The sequence below is a fragment of the Macrobrachium nipponense genome, chromosome 34 (genome assembly GCF_015104395.2).
Source record: "Macrobrachium nipponense isolate FS-2020 chromosome 34, ASM1510439v2, whole genome shotgun sequence".
In the NCBI taxonomy this organism is placed as follows: Eukaryota; Metazoa; Arthropoda; class Malacostraca; order Decapoda; family Palaemonidae; genus Macrobrachium; species Macrobrachium nipponense.
Genome location: NC_061095.1, coordinates 65,381,299 through 65,401,917, shown reverse-complemented (window position 1 = coordinate 65,401,917; position 20,619 = coordinate 65,381,299). Strand labels below are relative to the sequence as shown.

The 20,619-nt window shown below is 35.3% G+C and overlaps 1 protein-coding gene across 6 annotated transcripts in view; it reads right to left on the bottom strand.

Moving 5' to 3' along the window:
* Positions 1-2,667: 2,667 nt before the first annotated feature.
* LOC135208058 (neuronal growth regulator 1-like) overlaps positions 2,668-20,619 on the bottom strand; it is a 40,712-nt gene continuing 22,760 nt past the window's right edge. For 4 of the 6 annotated variants that reach the window (XM_064240203.1, XM_064240201.1, XM_064240204.1 and 1 more), the window contains exons 4-10: positions 18,868-18,962; positions 17,360-17,567; positions 15,664-15,816; positions 11,324-11,642; positions 10,512-10,621; positions 9,639-9,839; positions 2,681-5,118 (exon numbers count right to left, since the gene is read on the bottom strand). In XM_064240203.1, coding sequence (XP_064096273.1) covers positions 5,042-5,118; positions 9,639-9,839; positions 10,512-10,621; positions 11,324-11,642; positions 15,664-15,816; positions 17,360-17,567; positions 18,868-18,962 — 1,163 coding nt within the window. In that variant the 3' untranslated portion in view covers positions 2,681-5,041. Of the gene's footprint in view, positions 5,119-9,638; positions 9,840-10,511; positions 10,622-11,323; positions 11,643-15,663; positions 15,817-17,359; positions 17,568-18,867; positions 18,963-20,619 lie in introns of all 6 variants that reach the window. The other 2 variants (XM_064240205.1, XR_010313111.1) reach the window with 2 other exon arrangements.

The window sequence follows — 20,619 nt, the reverse complement described above, 5'->3', positions numbered from 1 at the left end:
AATATTGGAAAATAACCGAAAAGGGGGCCATTCTCCCCTCCCCTTAAAATAAATGGCTCACTCACTCATCGCATCCTCTAAAGAAATATGCAACTGCAAACCGGCTCGAAGGTTTCTCTATTTTAGAGGAGAAGAAAAGGAGCGAATAATATATATAATAGATATATAGATAAATTATATATATAGATCAGATAGATTTAATTAATATAATATATTAAGGTATAGTATATAATATATAGATATATATATATATATATATTATTAGATATATTATACACCCCATATATATACCATGATATATGGTATATTATTTATATATTATTATAATAACCATATAATCTACATATATAAAATATATATCTTATACATAACTAGGTATAATATATGTATATATTATCGATCATTATATTACAATCGATTTTTCTAAGGCCATGATTAAGAGATGAAGCCGATCTCTCTCTCTCTCTCTCTCTCTCTCTCTCTCTCTCTCTCTCTCTCCTCTCTCTAAATGTACCAATTTAACATCTGAAAGCATTGAAAAAATTTTTTTTTTTTTTTAAGCAGCTAATGTTTAAGCTTCCTTGGTTAGTTTTATTGTGAAATTATTATCCAGCCTCAAAGTTCAGTGGGTAAGTTTCCTGGAATTAGGTGCCCACAAAGTTTTCCCAATCAGCGTTTCTGTCTTATTAACGGATATGAAAGTTTGCCCGGATAATTTGGTTATATTAGCGAACAACCCCAAAGTTTGTCTAGTAACTTTTTTTTCTAATTAGACAACGTTAAAGTTTGTCTGCCCGATTTTTTTTTTTTTTTTTAATCAGCCGACCTTAAAGTTTGCCCGATAAGTATACTATGTTCTAATAGGCTGATCTCAGTTTGCTTGTTTCCTTTTTTTTGTGTGTGTTTAAAGTTCTTCTTTAAGGTTAAAGTTAGCCACAATCATGTTTCTAGCAACGATGTAGGATAGGCCACCACCAGACCGTGGTTAAAGTTTCATGGGTATATATATATTTTCCGGTGGGCCTTGATTTTACGCCGTACAGAAAATTCGACTGCGCCAAAGAAACTTCGTCGCAATTTTTTTTTTTTTTTATATATATTAGCCAACTTGTTTTTGTTTTTTTATCAAGTTTGCCTTATCCTTTTTGTAAATTACCCAACAATAAAGCTTTCCTGGTCAGTTTTTTAGCTGATGTTTAAGCTTGCCAGTTTTCTATATTAGCTAAGCTTACCGTTTTCTTTTAATTAGTTGAATTTGAAGTTTGATGGTCAGGTTTTATTTTTATAATGAACCTTTCTTAAAATTAGCACACTGTATTTTTTCTATTAGGCCATCATGTAATTATTCAAAATGTGTTCATTTTTTTATTACTCGACCTTGAAGTTTGCTCGTAGGTTTTTTTTAAATATCAGTCAGCATTTTTGTCAGTTTTTTTATACATTACAGTTTACCTGGTCCTTGTTTCCAATTAACTGACAACAAGGTTTGTTTGGTCACTTTTTTTCCTGACCTATAAATCTGCCTTCCAGTTTTTTATTCAGCAGACTTCAAACTTTGGCTGGTCATACTTTTTCCAAATTGAGTTCAAGTTTATCTTTTTCTTAATTAGCTCTCTCTCTCTCTCTCTCTCTCTCTCTCTCTCTCATCGTCTCTCTCTCTCTCTCTCTCTCTCTCTTCATAGGCTAGCCGACCTTAACTAAATTTTGTCCGGACATATTTTTATGTTCATGAAGTGTCCTTAAATTTTTTTCGTCCTTAGATAACCTGAAAGTTGATCCATTCAGCTTTTTTTTTCTTTAAAATTAGCTGACCTCAATTAAAATTTGTCTAGACAGATCTTTATTTATTTATCAATTACCTGACCTTAAAATTGTTACAATTACCTTGAAGCTGACCCGATGAGTTTTGTATTTCTTTGGAATTGGTTATTTTTTATAATTTGGCTAATTAGCTGACATTAAAATTGTTGTAATTAGCTGCACAGTACGTTTACTGACTCAGCTTTTTATTTCTTTTAAATAAGCTGACCTTACATTTTTTTTTTAAGTTGACCAAATTTTCTTATCAGCTGACCAAAGTTTTTTTTTTCATCAGATGAACAAATATTTATTTTTATCGGCTGACCAAAATTGTTTTATCGTCATCTGACTAAAGAATTTTTTTTTGTCCACTAACCCAAGTGTTTTTATCAGCAGCTGACTAAAGTTTTTTAACAGCTGACCAAAGTTTTTTTTATCGTCAGCTGACTAAAGTTTTTTTTTATCAGCTGACCAAAGTTTATTTATCGTCCGCTGACTAAAGTTTTTTTTATCAGCTGACCAAAGTTATTTTATCAGCTGACCAAAGTTTTTTTTATCGTCCGCTGACTAAAGTTTTTTTTATCAGCTGACAACAAAATTTTTTTTCAGCAGCTGACCCAAGTGATTTTTCCTTCAGCTGACCAATTTGTTTTTCTTTTTTTATCAGCTGACCAAATGAAATTTTGGTTACCAAGCTCACCTAACTCTGATATTCCAGTGTCCAAAGACTTTGCCAGTTAAAGGGAAAAAAAACCTGAACAGGACAATGAAACACAGGCGTAACATCAAAAAACTTCATCTTTTATATCACAAATAACATTACAAAAATAGTCTTTGTAAATGGTTCGACCACTCGTTCACAGACGACACTATTTATTTATTTATAAAGATAGTCTCAAGTCCGACCTGACCGCTGAGATATATATATATATATATATATATATATATATATATATATATATATATATATATATATATATATATATATATATATATATATATATATATAAGATTTATAAAGTTGAATCTATCATCGAAAGAGTTCTATTCGTATCACAGTATCATAAATACGGAATCTTAATTTGTGACTTGATTTATTCGCGTTACAGTTACGTAATGTTTCGTCTCTAAAAGTTCTAACGTGAGAAATGCTTATTTCGTTCCATCGAAAAGGATGAATGTATGTAAATAATAAATATAAATTAATCGATAAAAGCAGGTTCAGACATATAAAGACAATGTTAAAACAAGATGGGGTTATTGTGGCAATAGTATTGAAGGAGAGAGAGAGAGAGAGAGAGAGAGAGAGAGAGAGAGAGAGAGAGAGAGGAACATGGGATTAGCACTTATTTAGTTTTGCAAAAGATCTTTTCAGAATCGCTCCCTTTTGTTGACTTCTTCTACCTTTCTGAAGTGTTCCTCTTGGTCCCTGCAACCCAAACATATTCATTCTATACAACGGTACTCCCCTTTAACTGCTCAGTTCACTTTTTATTTATTTATTTATTTATTGGATTATTTTGCTCTTAACTGAGCTTCTCTTTCTGCATTTCCCACCATACCTGTGACCTATTTCGAATGAATTGGGTTCATTTTCAGAATATAATAATAATAATAATAATAATAATAATAATAATAATAATAATAATAATAATAATAATAATAATAATAATAATAATAATTTAAGATTTTTTTTCATGATTATCACAGCATATGACTGTCATATGCTTGTCGAGACACTATATATTTAAATTCTCTCTCTCTCTCTCTCTCTCTCTCTCTCTCTCTCTCTCTCTCTCTCTCTCCCTTGGTAAACGATTTGGGTGCGTCCCCTAAGGCCTGTCACATTAGGAAACATTGTAAACAAAGTTTGCAAACTTTGTTTGCAAACAATGTTTCCTAGTGTGAACAGGCCTTTACAACCATTTGTGTCTGTGTTGCCATAAGCAGTGAATTAAGGTGTCTTTTTTGTGATACCATGGTCGTCTGCCTACCAGGTACATAATTCAGTGCATAGGTTTTTAATGGAGCAAGTTCAACTCCTGGGCATGGCAGACATCACAATACCATATGCCTCTTCCATTTGGGAGATGGTCCTAGAAGTTCTAAGTCTTGATGCTTTTGGCAAATCTTCTGTTTAGGGGTGGGGAGGGGAGGGGGTTGAAGGTGCTAGCTCCACACCCTTCCCCACTGATATTCTACAGGCCTTTGTGCACACTGGACACCCATCCAAGTACTAACCAGACCCAACTTTAAACGCCAGATCTTTGAGGCTGGTATCCTCAATGTTTTCCAATGAGTCAGGCTTCAAACTATTGTATCCTTTTAATCAGTCTTGACCCAATAGTTTACTCAACGTTTTCAGTTCTTAGCCAGAAAGAAGTTTATTTTAACAAAACTATCCAATTCCACTCTCCCACTCCTAAGAGACAGCCGTCCCTAATCTCACTCACTCACCTACATTTTCTGCTTATCAGGTTTCTAAGATTCTTGCTTGGTTGAAGGTCCCAAGGAGTTTGATGGGTGCCTTATTCCAGATGGATTTTGCATACAAAATGGATCCTATACTTTAAAACCATTAGATTGTTTATATCTCTGAGAATACAGTTCTGGCTTGAATCTTTCATGTTACGATTTGGTTATGTTAACGTCTAACATTGGTAAAGTATCAAAAACTTTTCACAGATTTAACTTTCTCAAACACCCTGAATGACACTTGGCAAGACAAGATCCACTGTAGACTTTAAGTCGATGCTGAATATCCTCTGTAAGAGATGGAAAGTCTATTGCTATTACCCCTGATAACCCTGAGGCCTTTGATTCCGTGGCATAGTGCTTCATGATCCTAACATAGAGTTAATGGCTTTATTGAATGCTTCTGTTCACCAACTATCCATCCATCGTTGGTGATGGCACAATAACACCTTCCCCTTCTTGAAGTGGCATTCTTAAGGGTTGTGTTCTGTCGTTTTCATCCATGACACATTCCAGTACTCTCTCCTAAATATGTCCAATGATCCAGCTGCAACGTTTCGCCTTTCTCCGTCGTCCACCCTCAGTCACGAATCAGTCATTGGAAATTTATCACAACAAAACTATTCTAGACTCAAGTTGGAAAGAATGGTAATAATTGCACTTAAAAAACTTTAGGGGGTCAATCATTTTCACATGACACCAGTTAAACGATAACTGTTGCAGGAGACAATCGATAAAGTAGAAATCGTACAGAGACATTTCCTTCTCACTCGGCCATCAAAAACAGCAACGTAGCCAGGATATAGGGGCAGGCTTGTAGACACCTGCTTCTGTTAGTGGCTTCTGTAAAAGAAATAACACAGGTGGTTAGACATGAAGTACTGTACAAAGTATAGGTCATAGGTAAATAGCTTTTCGACACATGAATTATTGTATCTGCTGTACGTTACGCACTCAAGTACTGTATCTATAATATACTACAGCAATCAGCTTCTTTGTATGTACGATGGCTGTGATTGGTGAAAAGTGTAGTGCTATTCCCTTTAGATTTTCACAGATCTCCAGTTTAGCTGATCCAAATAAGAAACAAGCGCTTGCGACAAGCTAATTAATTATCATTACCTACCAGTCCAGTTGAACTATTAGTAACCCCATGAATCTAACAGGTTTTCACCAAACATGGCTAATTTAAAGTATTTCTGTAAAAGTTCAAGGTTAATGTAAAGATTATACAATACTCTCATTTTCCACATATAAAATTTTCTTTTTTGAAATCTCAGAGGCTATAAATAACAGAAGTATAGACAAAATAAACACAAAGAAAGTATATAGCAGAATTAGCATGTGTAAGAAGGCGAGTTTGAGTGAATGCAATAAAACCTAGCCTAACCTAGCATAAATCAATTTAAACTAATATCAAAAACTGTTTCCTCTTACTCAAGGAGTAAGCTTAGAATCTACTTTATAGTTGTTGTTGTTATTCTTGCTGTTATTGTTCTTGTAGGGTCTAGGAAAGGTCTATGGAAGAGCGTAAAAAGGTATGAAAAAGGTGTTTCGCGTTGAGTTACATACAGGAATTTTAGGATAGGATATTTATGCTTTATTTATTAGAATGAAAATGTAGAAAATAAATAATTTGCATGTTAAACTGTACAGAAAAAATTATTTCTAATAAAATACAGCGTATTTATTTTGAATTTCGTTGGTGAAACAGCGCTCTATTTTACTGTAAATTTGAGCATGTTTTAATTTACGTTAAGAATATAATGTTTACAACTTATGCGTGAGGGGAAAATCTTGCATGCGATGCGAGTAAGCTGGAGGTCGGCTCACGCCCTGTTCTCCTTCAAATATATACGTGAAGAAAAATCTTGAAATGTTCAAAATATTTCACCTCCATCTCCACATACACGGTCCCTTAGTGTAGTTAGGCCTGTTGTGGACCTGTAAACTCTTCGAACCAACAAGAGACCTAATTTGAAATACATTTTACATTACCTATAAAATACATTACGCGAGACAATTATTAATAACGGAGATTTTCACGCATAAAGGGATTACGCTCCGTGAATAATGTAATTTGACATAATCTTCTTATGCAGCGTGACTACTAATACCGGGTCCATTCGCTCGGGGCTTTGTGATTTGCTCTCATTTATTCGTTGCAATCGCTTCTGTCGGGTTTTGTGTTGGGGCCTCTGTGGTAGTAAATGCTGTAGTAAATGCTATCACGCAGATATAACGTTACTTATGTGTTTAAGAGCTTGTAAATTCCCTTGAGATGTGAGAGATGCGTATTTCTCGGCGTGGTTCGGAATCCACGTAAAGCCGTTGGTCCCGTTGCTGAATAAGCACTGGTTCCGTGCAACGTAAAAACATGATACAAACAAACAAACAAATTCCCATCCTTCCTGCCACACCTACATAGACTTTGTATATATGCTCTTGTAAGACAACATCTGCCCATATAGTACCAGTGATCAGGAGCACAGAAGGAAGTAGTGCCTGAAATATATGGTTGCAGCGTTCAAAGAGTGTTTTGTGGTCCTTTTATTTTCATATATATATATATATATATATATATATATATATATATATATATATATATATATATATATATATATATATTACGATTTGATGCGAGGCATTCCCTTTTCAATGTAATCTATATATATTATATTATATAATATATATATATATATAATATATATATATATATATATATATATATATTACGATTTATTGCTGGCAGGCATTCCTTTTCATTTAATCTATATATACATGCACATATACATATATATTTCCGTGGTCTGACTACCACCCTTATCAAGCTTGTAATGGTGGTAGTCAGAGTGTTTTAATGGGCCTTTTATACCTGAGACATATCCTGTTTTAACAGAAGGATTTATTTACATATACATATGTACGTAATATTAAATATATATTCTTACATAAAGGACAGCAAAATGTGAGGATTTTATGCCTCTACATCTGTTGGATGGTAAACCTACAAGCTTGGTGGATGGTGACTCTACAAGTTTGCCATCCAACTGACGTAGCAAGGCATAAAACTGACATATTTTGGTGCCCCTCATGTCAGAGAACATAAATATAGAGGGGATGCACAATATATTTACTTGAGAAAAGAATATTTTACCGCCAGGAGCAAACAATGGTACAAAATTTGTGACATTATTCTTAGGTGATCCTGACGAGACAACATGACTTAGAGAGAGAAGCAGAGGCGACCTATTGTGTACCTATTGCATAACTTTTAATGAGAGAGAACATTGGTCAAGATGTTTGAAGAACCAGATATTATCTGCTTGTAGCAAACTAAATTAAGCAAAAAAAAAAAAAAAAAAAAAACAAGACATGATCCGACCTCCAACTTACCTAGGGCACGGGCCAAAATCTATGGTCAAAAAGACTATTGTTTCACCAATGAAAATTAAAGTAAATACGCTATATTTTCATTAGAAATAATTGTTCTTGTTGCGCTTAACATGCATATTATTTATATTTTACATTTCCATTCTAATAAATGCATCATAAATATCCTAGCTTATGATTCCTGTATCTTTAACTCAACGCAAAACACCTTTTTCAGACCCTTTTAGGGTTCTCCATAGACCTTCCCTACCACCCCAACAAGAACAACAGTGAGAACAAGAACAACAATAAAGTAGTCTGTAGGCTTATTCCAAGAGTAAGCAAAAAAATAAGGCCTTTCCTTTAACTGATCACGGGGTCAAATTTCATTTTACTTGACAGCCTCTTTAATTAGTGCAAAGAGCAAGTGGGAACCGGTCGGTATCTTATGTCCGACCTCTGCCTGGGCAGCAGAGCCTCAGTAATGTATTCGAATCATAAATACAATAAACCCGCCGGATAACGCATCCCAAATTCGCACAGTCCTGCAATGCTCAATTTATTCCATTTACAACGCAAATTGCTGGAGTAACACGAGTACTTTCGACGGAACGAGTACTTTAGACCGAGTATACATTCCACAGTGCCACGACAAATGTCGAGAAGTAAATTCAAGGAATGTAGCAAATACATTATGTATTTGTATTGCTGTTTATGTTTTGTTAACGGGCATTAATAAACATGTTCAAATCATAACAACATATGTAGACAAAGTAAGCTGTCAGAAACCGCTTACATATTAAGCGGATAATCCATCTGGATTCCAGTGCTTGGATTCAAGCCTAAATTTCATATTCCATTCCACATATTAAGTGGATTACTATCTGCTTTTTAACATTGAATGAAGTTGAGCAGAAATAAATGCCAGTTACTTTTAATGACATGATGTGTCAGGGGCTCCTGTGGGCACCAGAAGTGTTAGGAGACATAGACCTACTTGGATTAGAATTGAGACGATAGGCTGGAGGTGAGTGGAGATTTGTGAAAATGAAAGCACAGGGAAGATATGCATGGCAGAATTTCCCAGCTTGCCCTTTTCATAGAAATGAAGATTAATGGTGGATGAATGAAAGCTACCAAATGTAGGACACCTTAAAAGGATCTGGAAATCTGAGCATCTAAAGAGGCAAAATTTTGGATACATAAAGTGGCTGTTGAGCTATTTCTCATTTATGGAAGTGATCAAAGGAAATCTTGTTATAGTACTGCTGAGTCATGTGGAGAGACTAAAGAACTGCTGGGTAAAGTTTTAGTGGTCAGAAGAATGGGGGTCTGGAACGATGTTGGCTGTATGGGGAGGCAGAGGAATTAGAATGAAGGGTCTTAGAATGTATGTAAACTACTGTAGTGCTGTGTGTCTCTAAGATGGGTACTGCTGTTGAACATTCTGTTGAGATATAGGAAGCAAGTGATGTTGTATTTGTGTCCTGCACAATGTCTAGCGCTTGATTCCCCCATAGGGAAGGTAGTTGGTGCACCTCACACAGTACGCCATAGGCATTACTTAATAAGGTTCTCTGCAGCGTCCCTTCGGGCCCTAGCTGCAACCTCTTTCTTTCCTTTTTCTGGATCTCTGTTGACATTCTCTTTCATCCATCTTACTTTCCCCAACCCTCTCCTAACAATTGTTTTACAGTACAACTGCAAAAGGTTTTTCTCCTGGTACACCTTTCAAACTTTCTTATTGTCAATTTCCCTTTCAGCACTGAATGACTTCATAGATCCCTATGCTTGGCCTTTGGCCTAAATTCTGTATTCCAATCCTCACGCTTGATTGAACAGTTAACTGATGAATGTAATGGCAAGAAATTTTGTTTCATCTGTGTCAGGAAAAGTAGCCTGTGTAGAGCAGTCAACAAACAACTACTACAGTTCATGAATGAGAAACTGTCATAAGGAAGAGGAAGAGGAGGAGATAGAGTCTAACCTACCTCTGTAGACATCAGGAGTCAGGTTGATGATGAGGGGAGCCGAGAGGTTGACTGTGTCGTCGTCATACGTCGTGTGGGATCTGGAAGACGTCGGTGCTCCTCCTAGGCTGTTGTACAGATGGGTCATCAGTGTCGTCGTGTAAGCACCTATGGTCGTGATCGTTGACGACGTGGGTGGCGGAGCGATGGTTGTCGTGATTTCTGAAGGTGAGAAGAAGTTTCATACTTTGAATTAACCTTCCTCTCACCATGCAGTGCTTAGTGGTACCCCTACACGGTCCCAACACAACACAGTGAAGACTTAGAAAAGCCTAAGTTGTTATTATCAGACTATGAGCTGAATACAACAGAATTTCTTCTATACACAAGCGCACACCTGAGACTCTTTAGACAATAACATTCTTTAACAAGGGTTTTGGAAACTATCATGTCCAAAGTTCCTTAAAAGCTTAGCTGTGTCTTACCATGTTGGTTAGCTTTCTTGTCACTTGCATTCACAAATTAACAGATGCTCTGCATACTAACAGAAATGATGATGCTAGTTGTGTGTATTATGTATTATGTATTGGGCTTTATTGTATCCCAGTTGGTCTAAGCAGAGGGACATTCTAATTTCAAGAAAAAATATTTTTGTCATTCTTTTGTATTGTCTCTTGTTGCCTTATTTTGTCGTCGATGCCTTAGACGTTAGGACAATAGCTTAACATTTCAAGTAAATCAATTCATCTCTGGATTAAAGCAGACTACAGGATGGTGGAGGAAATGTAATATCACAACCAAACATCGGGAGGAAAAGCTTCTTAAAAATCCACAAGACAGAGAACGTTAGCCTTAGAAGACACAATGTTGTACAAGGTGAAAGAAAATCCTAACCTCTTAAAGTTGTGGTGTAGGAGCCTTGACCTTCTTTGTTTCTTATGGAGCAAGTGTAGCGCCCGAAATCCCCTGGAGTAAGTTTTCTAATCTGCAAAGTCATATTATGCCTGGGAAGAAAGGGACATAACGTGGAAAATTAATGAACTGGGTTCCAGTCATGTGCATTCAGATGGGAGCAACAAGCCTGAAGTAAATATGAAAAAGAGACGACACTTGAATGTATAGTATACTAAATATCTCACCATGAAAGCATTGTCTTAAGCAGAGGGTGGCTGTACAGAAAAACAGTGCAATGATTTTTGCCACATTCGTAATTTAATATACAAGTTTTATGAAAGATAGGTAGATTAATCATCATAAATATGGACACTGATACACAGGAGGTCTGTTTGGAAAACTTCTGTAGCATAAGCCAATCAATTCACTTAAACAGAAGGCTCATCAGCTGAGCATCAAACCCCAACATACACTGCACCATACACTCTTATTTCTTAGATCTTAAAACCCTTCCTGTCTAGTAATTGTGCCAATCCACCCAACTACACTTTCTGGGTCTTCGTCTCCAATTCCCTCTTAATATTACACACCCTCTTCAGTAACTTAGCGTCCTCCATTTTTGCTCATGACTGAATTAGCTCAGAACAATTTAATCCAAATTTGTAATGAAAACCCATTTGTTTCGCCATATGGCTCATCCTATCGATTTTTCTTATGCCAAATATGTTATGTAAAATTGTACCAATCAATTATAACTCACACTCAACAATGCGCAGCAAATGCTAATGCTCAGGAAATCACTGAAAACTTACGTGTAAGGCGGATGACCATCCTGTATAGTATTAGTGAAGTATTCTTCCGTGAGACGTCGAAGTCCCAGATGATTCTCCAGGATCCACATGACATTAGGAGCTGGGAAAGCCGCGTAGAGACAAGTCAAGCTCACCGCCTGTCCGAGGTGGGCCCAGATTTGGCTGCCAGGGCCCCTGACTTTTGGCGCGAAGTACACGTTCAGGAGGACTCGTTTGCTCTTCGAAGGCGGATAGCCATTGCTTGCGATGCAAATGTATCCCCCAGCGGTCTGGTGGTTGACGTGTTCCAGTATAAGCTTTCTTTTCTCCCAGCTTTGAACTGAGGGACAGGGAAGTTGGAATTGTAAATGTTGCCTTTTAGTGACAATGGTGGTAACAGTGAAGAGGAGTTGCACATGCTATTTACACGGGTCATGGCCTACTCGAAACCAGGTCAAAGAGTTACTTCAACATGGATGCATCCTAGCCTAACCTACCTTAACCTAACTTATACGAGGGAACTGTTCCCTGACTTGTCTGGGGTGAGGCTTTGCTCCCTAAGGACACTTCCTCTCCAATGTGGCATCATGCATGTAGAGAACCTGTCTGCAATTATACCTAATTATACATGCTAAAATGTGACAACAAAACATATATATATATGATATATATATATATATATATATATATATATATATATAAGATAGATATAGTATATATATATATATATATATATAGATATATATATATATATATATATATATATATATATATAATATGATATATATATATATTATATATTGATATATATATAATTATATATATATACATATATATATATATATATATATATATATATATATATATATATATATATATATATATATATATATATTTATCATATATACTTAAATATGTGTGTAATTGATGTATCACAAATTAAGTAAAGAATTCCTTTTGTTTTTATTCTACCAATATGACTCAACAATTATCAATTCTAGTATAACATCCCAGGTCACACGCCTAGTAGTATAGAGAGAGGGAAAAAACGAGTCCTTCCGTGTAAATAATTGGCCTCTATCAAAACTTTTCCAGGGGCCTTTGCCAAAGTTTTAATTCGGTTATCTATACAGGACCCTGGAGCCGACGAAATGAACAGCAGGAAGTTGTTCTCGTCTGTGATGGGAATGATATGTGCAGTGAGGGGCGAAGTTTCAATTATGGAAGTTGCAACTTTTCGAACTAAGGGTGTAATTAGGTCTCTCTCTCTCTCTCTCTCTCTCTCTCTCTCTCTCTCTCTCTCTCTCTCTCTCTTGACTGGTTAAAAATTCAAAAACCCACTATCTACGAATAGAGTATAGAGTTTAGGCGCTGGGACCTATGAGGCCATTCAGCAGTGAAAGGGAAATTGAGAGTAGAAAGGTTTGAAAGGTGTAACAGGAGGAAAACCTTGTTCATTTGCACTATGAATCAGTTGTCAGGAGAAGGTGGATAGCAAGATGGAAGAATGGGAATATGAACGGAGGTACAGTAAGAGGAACGAAAGGGGTTGCAGCTAAGGGCCGAAGCCAGTTTTGGCACTATCTATTATATATTCTACTCGTCAAAAATCAAAGTGGATGAACTTGCTTTACTGATAATGGCTTTTAATACTCTAAAAGGGTATAAATAAACCTATTCTGTAGTACTTCTTTGTCCTCTGCTTGTAAAGAGTATTAAGAAGCCTTGTAGGACATGCCCCGTATGGGGTAGTCCCATAAGCTCACCTCACGCGGTGCACTGTAGGCATTACTTAAGGTTCCTTGCAGCATCCCTTCCAAGGCCCGTATATGCAACCCCTTTCATTCCTTTTACCGTATCTCCGTTCATATTCTTTTCCATCTTACTTTCCTCAACCCTCACCTAACAGTTGTTTCAGACCTTTCTACTCTCATTTTCCTTGCAGCGATGAATGACCTCGTTGGTCCCAACCCTTGGACTTTGGGGTAAATTTTATATTCTATTCTAATCTAAAATAATAATAAGAAATAGCTCCTTGTATCTAATTTGATATGGAAGTTGGCTTCTAAGAGGAAGTGAATAAAACTTGGAGGGGGAAGGGAAGACAGTCTCAAGAATCTTTAAGATCATTTGTCAATATAACTTTATCATCATTTGTCAGTATAAATGTATCATAATTTTTCAATATAACTTTATCAATAGTTGTCTATGTAACTTTATCATCATTTGTCTGTATACATTTATCATAATTTGTCAATATAACATTATCATTTGTCAATATAACTTTATCAATAGTAGTCTATGTAACTCTATCATCATTTGTCTGTAAAAATGTATCATAATTTGTCAATTTAACATTATCATTGGTCAATATAACTTTATCATCAATTGCCATCATAAATTTAGCATTTGTCAGTATAACTTTATCATCATTTGGCAATATAACTATCATCAGTTGTCAATATAACTTTATCATTATTTGTCATTATAAATTTAGCATTTGCTAATATAAAATATTGAGCATCATTTGTCAACATGACGCCAGATCATTTTTAACCAATCAATCAATCGTTATTATGTCCAAGAAATTCGGAAACACGAGACCGCCCATTGAGATCCGTTTTGCCTGAATAAATTTAAAGATTGAACAAGTGAGATCTTTTAATGCTAGAAAAATAAATATGATCATTTATTGTTCCTACCTAAATATGTAATCCTTCAAATCACTTCATAAACAAGGCGTGATCCTAACTCCAGCTTACTCGAGGCACGTGCTAAAATCTACGGTCAAATAGAGCGTGGATTCACTAACGAAAATGAAAATGAGTACGTTATATTTGATTAGAAATAATGAAATAATTGTTCTGTAATGTTTAACATGCACACTATTTATTTTTTTACATTTTCATTATAATAAATAAATCATAAATATCCCATCCTAAAAATCCTGTATCTTTAACTCAACGCGAAACACCTTTTTCAGACCTTTCCTATCCTCCCCTAACAAGAACAAGAACAACAATAACAAAGTAGTTTGTAGGCTTACTCCCCGAGCAAGCGAAAATGAAAGGTTTACAATGCTTCCAGTCATGTAAGTACTGGATTGCATAATTTATATCCCCGGCATCTTTCTTTGTGAGTTTTATTCATTGTAAAAATATGATTTTTATTCATTGTAAAAATAGGCATTTTTCCTTTTTTTTTTGCACAACGACTGGATGAATTGAACTGTTATTTAAAAAGATGGGTGGGAAAATGGGCAACACCATTGGATTAAAAAAAAATTATGCGTTACAAAAGATAGAAACAGATCTATGGGGTCTGGTGTGAGCGGCAAGAAAAGTTTTATATATATACATATATATATATATATATATATATATATATATATATATATATATATATATACATATATATATATAATACGTGTGCAAATGTGCATGTGTATATTTACATTAATATATATAGATATACATATATATAGAATATATAATATATATACATATATATATAATATTAATATATATATATAGTAATAAGATATAGATATATATTATATATATATATATATATATAATAATAAAATATATAAAGTATTATATAATATATTATAATATATATATATTATTATATAATATATGTATATATTATATATTATATATATATATAGATTTTAACCATATATTATATATATACTTGTGCAAATGTGGAGCATGTGTATATTTACATTATATATATATATATACATATATATATAATATATATTATATTATATATCTATTATTATATATATATATATAAGATTATAGATTATAGATTAATATATATCTATATATTAATTATATAGATAAATATATATATATATATAAGATAAGATATCTATATATATCATATATATTATGTAGATTTATATATATATATATTTATATATATATATATATATATATATAGAATATATATATACATATAGATATATAAATATTATATATACAGATATATTATATATATATATATAATCTAATATATATATTATATAATATATATTATCTATATAGATATAATATATATTATTTAATATATATATATATATATTTTATAATATATAATAAAAGAGATATATTTGTCATATGTACATATTATATTTTTTGAAAATAATTATTATATATTATATATACATATATATAAAATGTATTTCATATATACTTCTATATCATATTTTTGAAAATATATTATATATGTATATTTATACATATATGCATACACAAACACACGAGGTCAATTTTTTCAATATATCTACACAGAAATGAATAATAAAAAAAAAAAACTAGATGAAAATAATAAGCATCCAGCCATAACCTTACCGTACGTGGAAGAATTGAGCCTGATGCGACTGTAGTCTTCTCTGAACCACTTGTAGGAAGGAATCGGGGTTCCGTGGGCGGAGCAGCTGAGGACCGCTTTCATTCCTTCCATCACCCACAGCTCCTCGTCCTTGTCGTCCAACACGGGCGGCTCTGGAAGGTTGGAAGGGCGGTGTCTATATTTATATGTGTGCGTATTTCATTATAAAAAACATACATGTACTATAGTCAGATTTCACCCACAAATAATCCGTTAATATCAAATGCACTCGACCTTGGGAATAGCTCAAACTCGTGGGGAAATTATTTATGATAAGTCCGTCCTCCTGCCCTGATAGGATTCGAACCTGTGCCTCTTAGGGTTAGAAGTAGGTTAACAGTGACTATATGCACTCTGCCATCAAGAGAGCTCTAAGCTGTTATTTTTTTTTTTTCAACTGTTGTACGGTTTCCTGTCGAATTTAGGTTCTGGGCATAGATGCTTATATCCTGATGAGGATTTAACCCATAAGTAGGTAGTGCCGTCAGTACACAATATGCGGTGCACTGTAGACATTACTTAAGGTTCTTGGCGGTATGTACATTCGGCCCCTAGATGCAACCCCTTTCATTCCTTCTACTGTACCTCCGTTCATATTCTCTTTGTTCCGTCTTACTCTCCATCCACTCTTAATAATTGTTTCATAGTGCAGATGCTTTGAGGCTTCCCTCCTGCAACACCTTTCAAACCTTTTACCGTCAATTTCCATTTCAGCGCTGAATGACCTCTTAAGTCCCAGTGCTTGGGATTTGGCCTAAATTCTATAATCTATTCTAATGAGGATTTGATACTGAAGAATTTGTATTTAGGAGAAAAGTTGCCTTTGAGGTTATCTATCGGTACGAGAAATTCAATTGCAAGTTAAAACAAGGAAAGATTTAAAGTTTAGATGAAGAAGACGACGACTCGAGCAAAGCAGTAGTATCAGTAGTAGTAGCAGACATGACCAGCCTCTGTAACGGCTCCTCCGCCATCTCCGTCCCGATGAACAAACGCTCCAGCAATAACAATGAAGAGCAGATTAGTTACAGTTTGGACGGAGCGATAACAATGAAACCTCGAGTAAGTATTGCACTCTCATCAGTGTTACTTGGATTAAGGGCTCGATTTCCCGCTGGAAATTGATATTAACGTAATGGTTATAGATCCCCCATTTCAGCTTCGAGGCTCCTGTTTTATATTTCGTAATAATCTCGCTGGGTAATATCCCCGCAGTTTATCCAGGCAATGATTGTATTTCAAAGTTAATTGCATAGGCTTAGACGTGGCTTTTTTTAATGTCGGTATTGCTTATTGATCCTTTCATTTGCCTCTTTATTCTCGTCTTTTTTAGGTTTTACTTTTTATAATCGTTTGGCTCTAAAAATCCTAGAATTATTCATTATTATTATTATTATTATTATTATTATTATTATTATTATATAACAGCATGCTTTCTCAGCTCCATTATCCGAGCAACTTCGCTGGAAATGAGGCCATCGTAATCAAACTGTTCTCTTGAGCTAACATAACAAAGAGAGTTTGAGGAAGCAGCGCTGCTGAAATGAATTCTGTCCTTTTGGAGACAGGACCTCTGTATGAAACCCAGAATGTCTAATGTCCACGGAAACTAAGCAACCAAGGGAAGCAATTAAACCCCCTTGGCTCCCCGCGTACCTACGACGTTTAAGAACCCGTGGATGGACGTCGGGGGTAGAGTGTTTATGTTGCAGGTGTAGTATCCGTGGTCCTTGATGGTGACGTTGGTGATCGTGAGGATCCAGGTCGATCTCTGCTCTCTCTGCACGGACATCCTGGGATCCCTGATGATCACAGTTTCCCCCACCGACAGGACGATGTTGGTCACTTTTTTCATCCAAGCCACCTGGTTTCGGAGAAGGAGCAGGTTGTATTAAAAGTATAAATAAGAAGAATAAAGGTAATACTAATTAATGGAAACCCCATGTTGCAAACAGCTAATGTACAGCCCTGCTTTTATGGCACTGGAAAGCCCTATTCAACAGCAATTAAAAGAACTACACTACAGTTCAGTGAAAGACTTCTCTACAGAGAATGAAAAGCCTAGCACTACATGATACGAAGGAGCCCTGCTCTATGATAAAGGGAATTACCTGCTCTGCAGAAAATGGAAAAACCTTCGCCTACCCTACAGTATACCGAAAGTCCTTCTCTGCAGTAATCAGAAGGTAGTGATCATCAATAAATGTAAGCTCATATCCTAAAGTAAATTGAAAAACCTCCGCAGCAAATGGAAAGTTGTATTACACAGTAAATAGAAAACCCTAACTTACTTAAATGAAAACCTATACAATACTGTGAATAGGATGTCCAATAAACGGAAAGACTGCGCTACATGAAACTTTAACACCTGTAGAGTAAATGGAAAGCCCTGCTCTACAAGAAATAGTGAACTTTGATCTGCTGTAAATAGAAAATCTTTCTCTTCTTCAAGTGGAAAGCCCTGCTCTGCAGTCTATGGGAAACCTTACTCTACAGTAGATTAAAAACTCAGTCTATACTAAATAGAAAGCCTTTCTCTAGAGATTATATAGATAACCCTCTTCTACAGCAAGTGAAAAGTCCCATGCTACAAAAACTGGAAATCTTTGTTTTAAAATAAATGAGAAATCCCACATGACAGTAAAAGGGAAACTCTGCTCTTATCTAAATTATGCAGAATGCTGTGAAAGCTAGTTTGTTCTAAGAAAACCTGAATTTCATAATAGGTAAAGCAACCTTGGTGGTATTTTCTGAGGTATCAGGCACGTTAAACTTCACTTATCTGTGAACGCACCCTGGTTATTACTTTTACAACATACAGTGGGCAGCTTCCTTAATGTGGACTTTTGACTTTGACTGTACATCTAAATCTACCTCAAGGAGCCCACAATACTAGTGTATTTACCTTTTAGAAGGGTTCTAGACACACAAAAGAAGCTGTTTCCATAAAGATTTGTGCGTGCATCATGCAACATCTTGCAGAAACTTTGCAAGAACTTAATTGAACTAGATTTCAAATGGCAGAGAACGTTAACAATCTACAGGTGTATGGCCTGCAAAAGACTGGACATTTAGATGCAGAGATATCAAGGACACAACATACAGAACAGAAAATGTGTTTTCTTGTAAGATTGCTCAGATGGTTGAAAATTTGGAAAACTGACCTTGTAATCTCCTGGTGTTTGCACAAAACAGGTCAGCCTCGCCGTTTGTCCCACATTGACTGTCACCGTTTGAATTGGCAGGCCATAGTGAGATTCTGTGGAACAAGGAGAAGAACTATTCAAGATTTACGTAGAATAGCTACAAATTATACAAGATTTAAAGTAGATCATTCCTTAATTAGCACACGACAGTGGCCACGTTACACAATGAAGACTCCATTGGGTGAGATGTCCTTTATTTACTACCAGCAGCTTATGCTGATCAGCAGCACTTTGCTACTTTGTAGCACTAGAACTATTCTGACTTTACTGCTATGTTTTTGATGTCGCACACGACTATTACATTCTCTACGGATTAAGTAAAATAAGACGAGGAAATGTCAAATGATCAGAATTCTACCTTGCAAATTTATAGAAAGTTGAAAAGTTATATGATATAGATTTAACGGACTGCTTACAATTTACCACCTGGGATGATCACCTGTGGTGGAAGACATTTTATTTGTCGTCTCAAGTAACACTGGCAACTTCAACTTACTAAACTTTTAAAGTTTAATCAGATTCAGGACATATTTTAGCAAGTTTTTCACAATAACAAACTCCTAAACACATTTTTGCTTATTCGGGGAGTAAGCCTACAAACTACTTTGCTGTGGTTGTTGTTGTTGTTCTTGTTCTTGTTAGGGGTAGGAAAGGTTATGGAAGAGCCTAAAAAAGTCTGGAACAGGTGTTTCACGTCGAGTTAAATATACAGGAATTTTAGGATAGGATAATAATGATTTATTTATGAGAATGAAAATGTAAAAAGTAAATAATGTGCATGCTAAAAAGTACAGAAAAATAATTTCCAATAAAATACAGTGTATTCATTTTAATTTTCGTTGGTGAAACAAGGCTCTGTTTGACTGTAGATTTCAGCACGTTTTATTCTATGTTAAGTTACGAATATAATGTTTACAACTTATGCACGAGGGGAAAATCTTGTACACATCCCGAGAAAGCTGAAGGCCGGATCACGCCTCGTTTTTTTATAACCAAACCACTACATGGCCAAGAGGATTATGTCACGTGTTCTGGATACTGTGGCAGAATACTAACCTAGAGTTCATCACCTTTTTGGGATGGAACCTAAATGGGAATTAAAGATCTTATACAGGGTGTCCAGAAAGTGCCAGTACCATTCTGAGCACTAAGAATTGTAATGGTATTGGGACTTCATGGACACCCTGTAGATTTGTCTCTATTTTCCTTTTACTGTACCTCCTTTCATATTCTCTTTCTTCCGTCTTACTTTTCCACTCTCTCCTAACAATTGTTCCAAAGTATAACAACTGCGATGTTTCTCTCCTGTTACAACTTTCGTACTTCTTTACTCTCAATGCGCGTCAGCGCTGAATGACCTCATAGGTCCCGGCCTTTGACCTTTGGTCTAAAATCCATATTTAGCCTTCTGTTCTATTCTATGTTTGTTTTCAATTCTGAAACGTCTTTTGGTAGTTATTGTCAATATTTCTGATGTAATTGCTCCCTACTGGTATTATTGAAATCGTTGATAACAGTGTTTATTCCCTAACTGGGTTTTCTGATGACATGAATCATAAATATCCTATCCTAAAATTCCTGTATCTTTAGGCTTTGCCAAGGGGCTTTCCCACACCCCCCCCCCCCCCCCCACCTCCACCCCCCCACCCCCCCCCCCAAAAAAACAAAAAACACAGAATGTAGGCTTACTCCCCAAGTAAGCGAAAAATG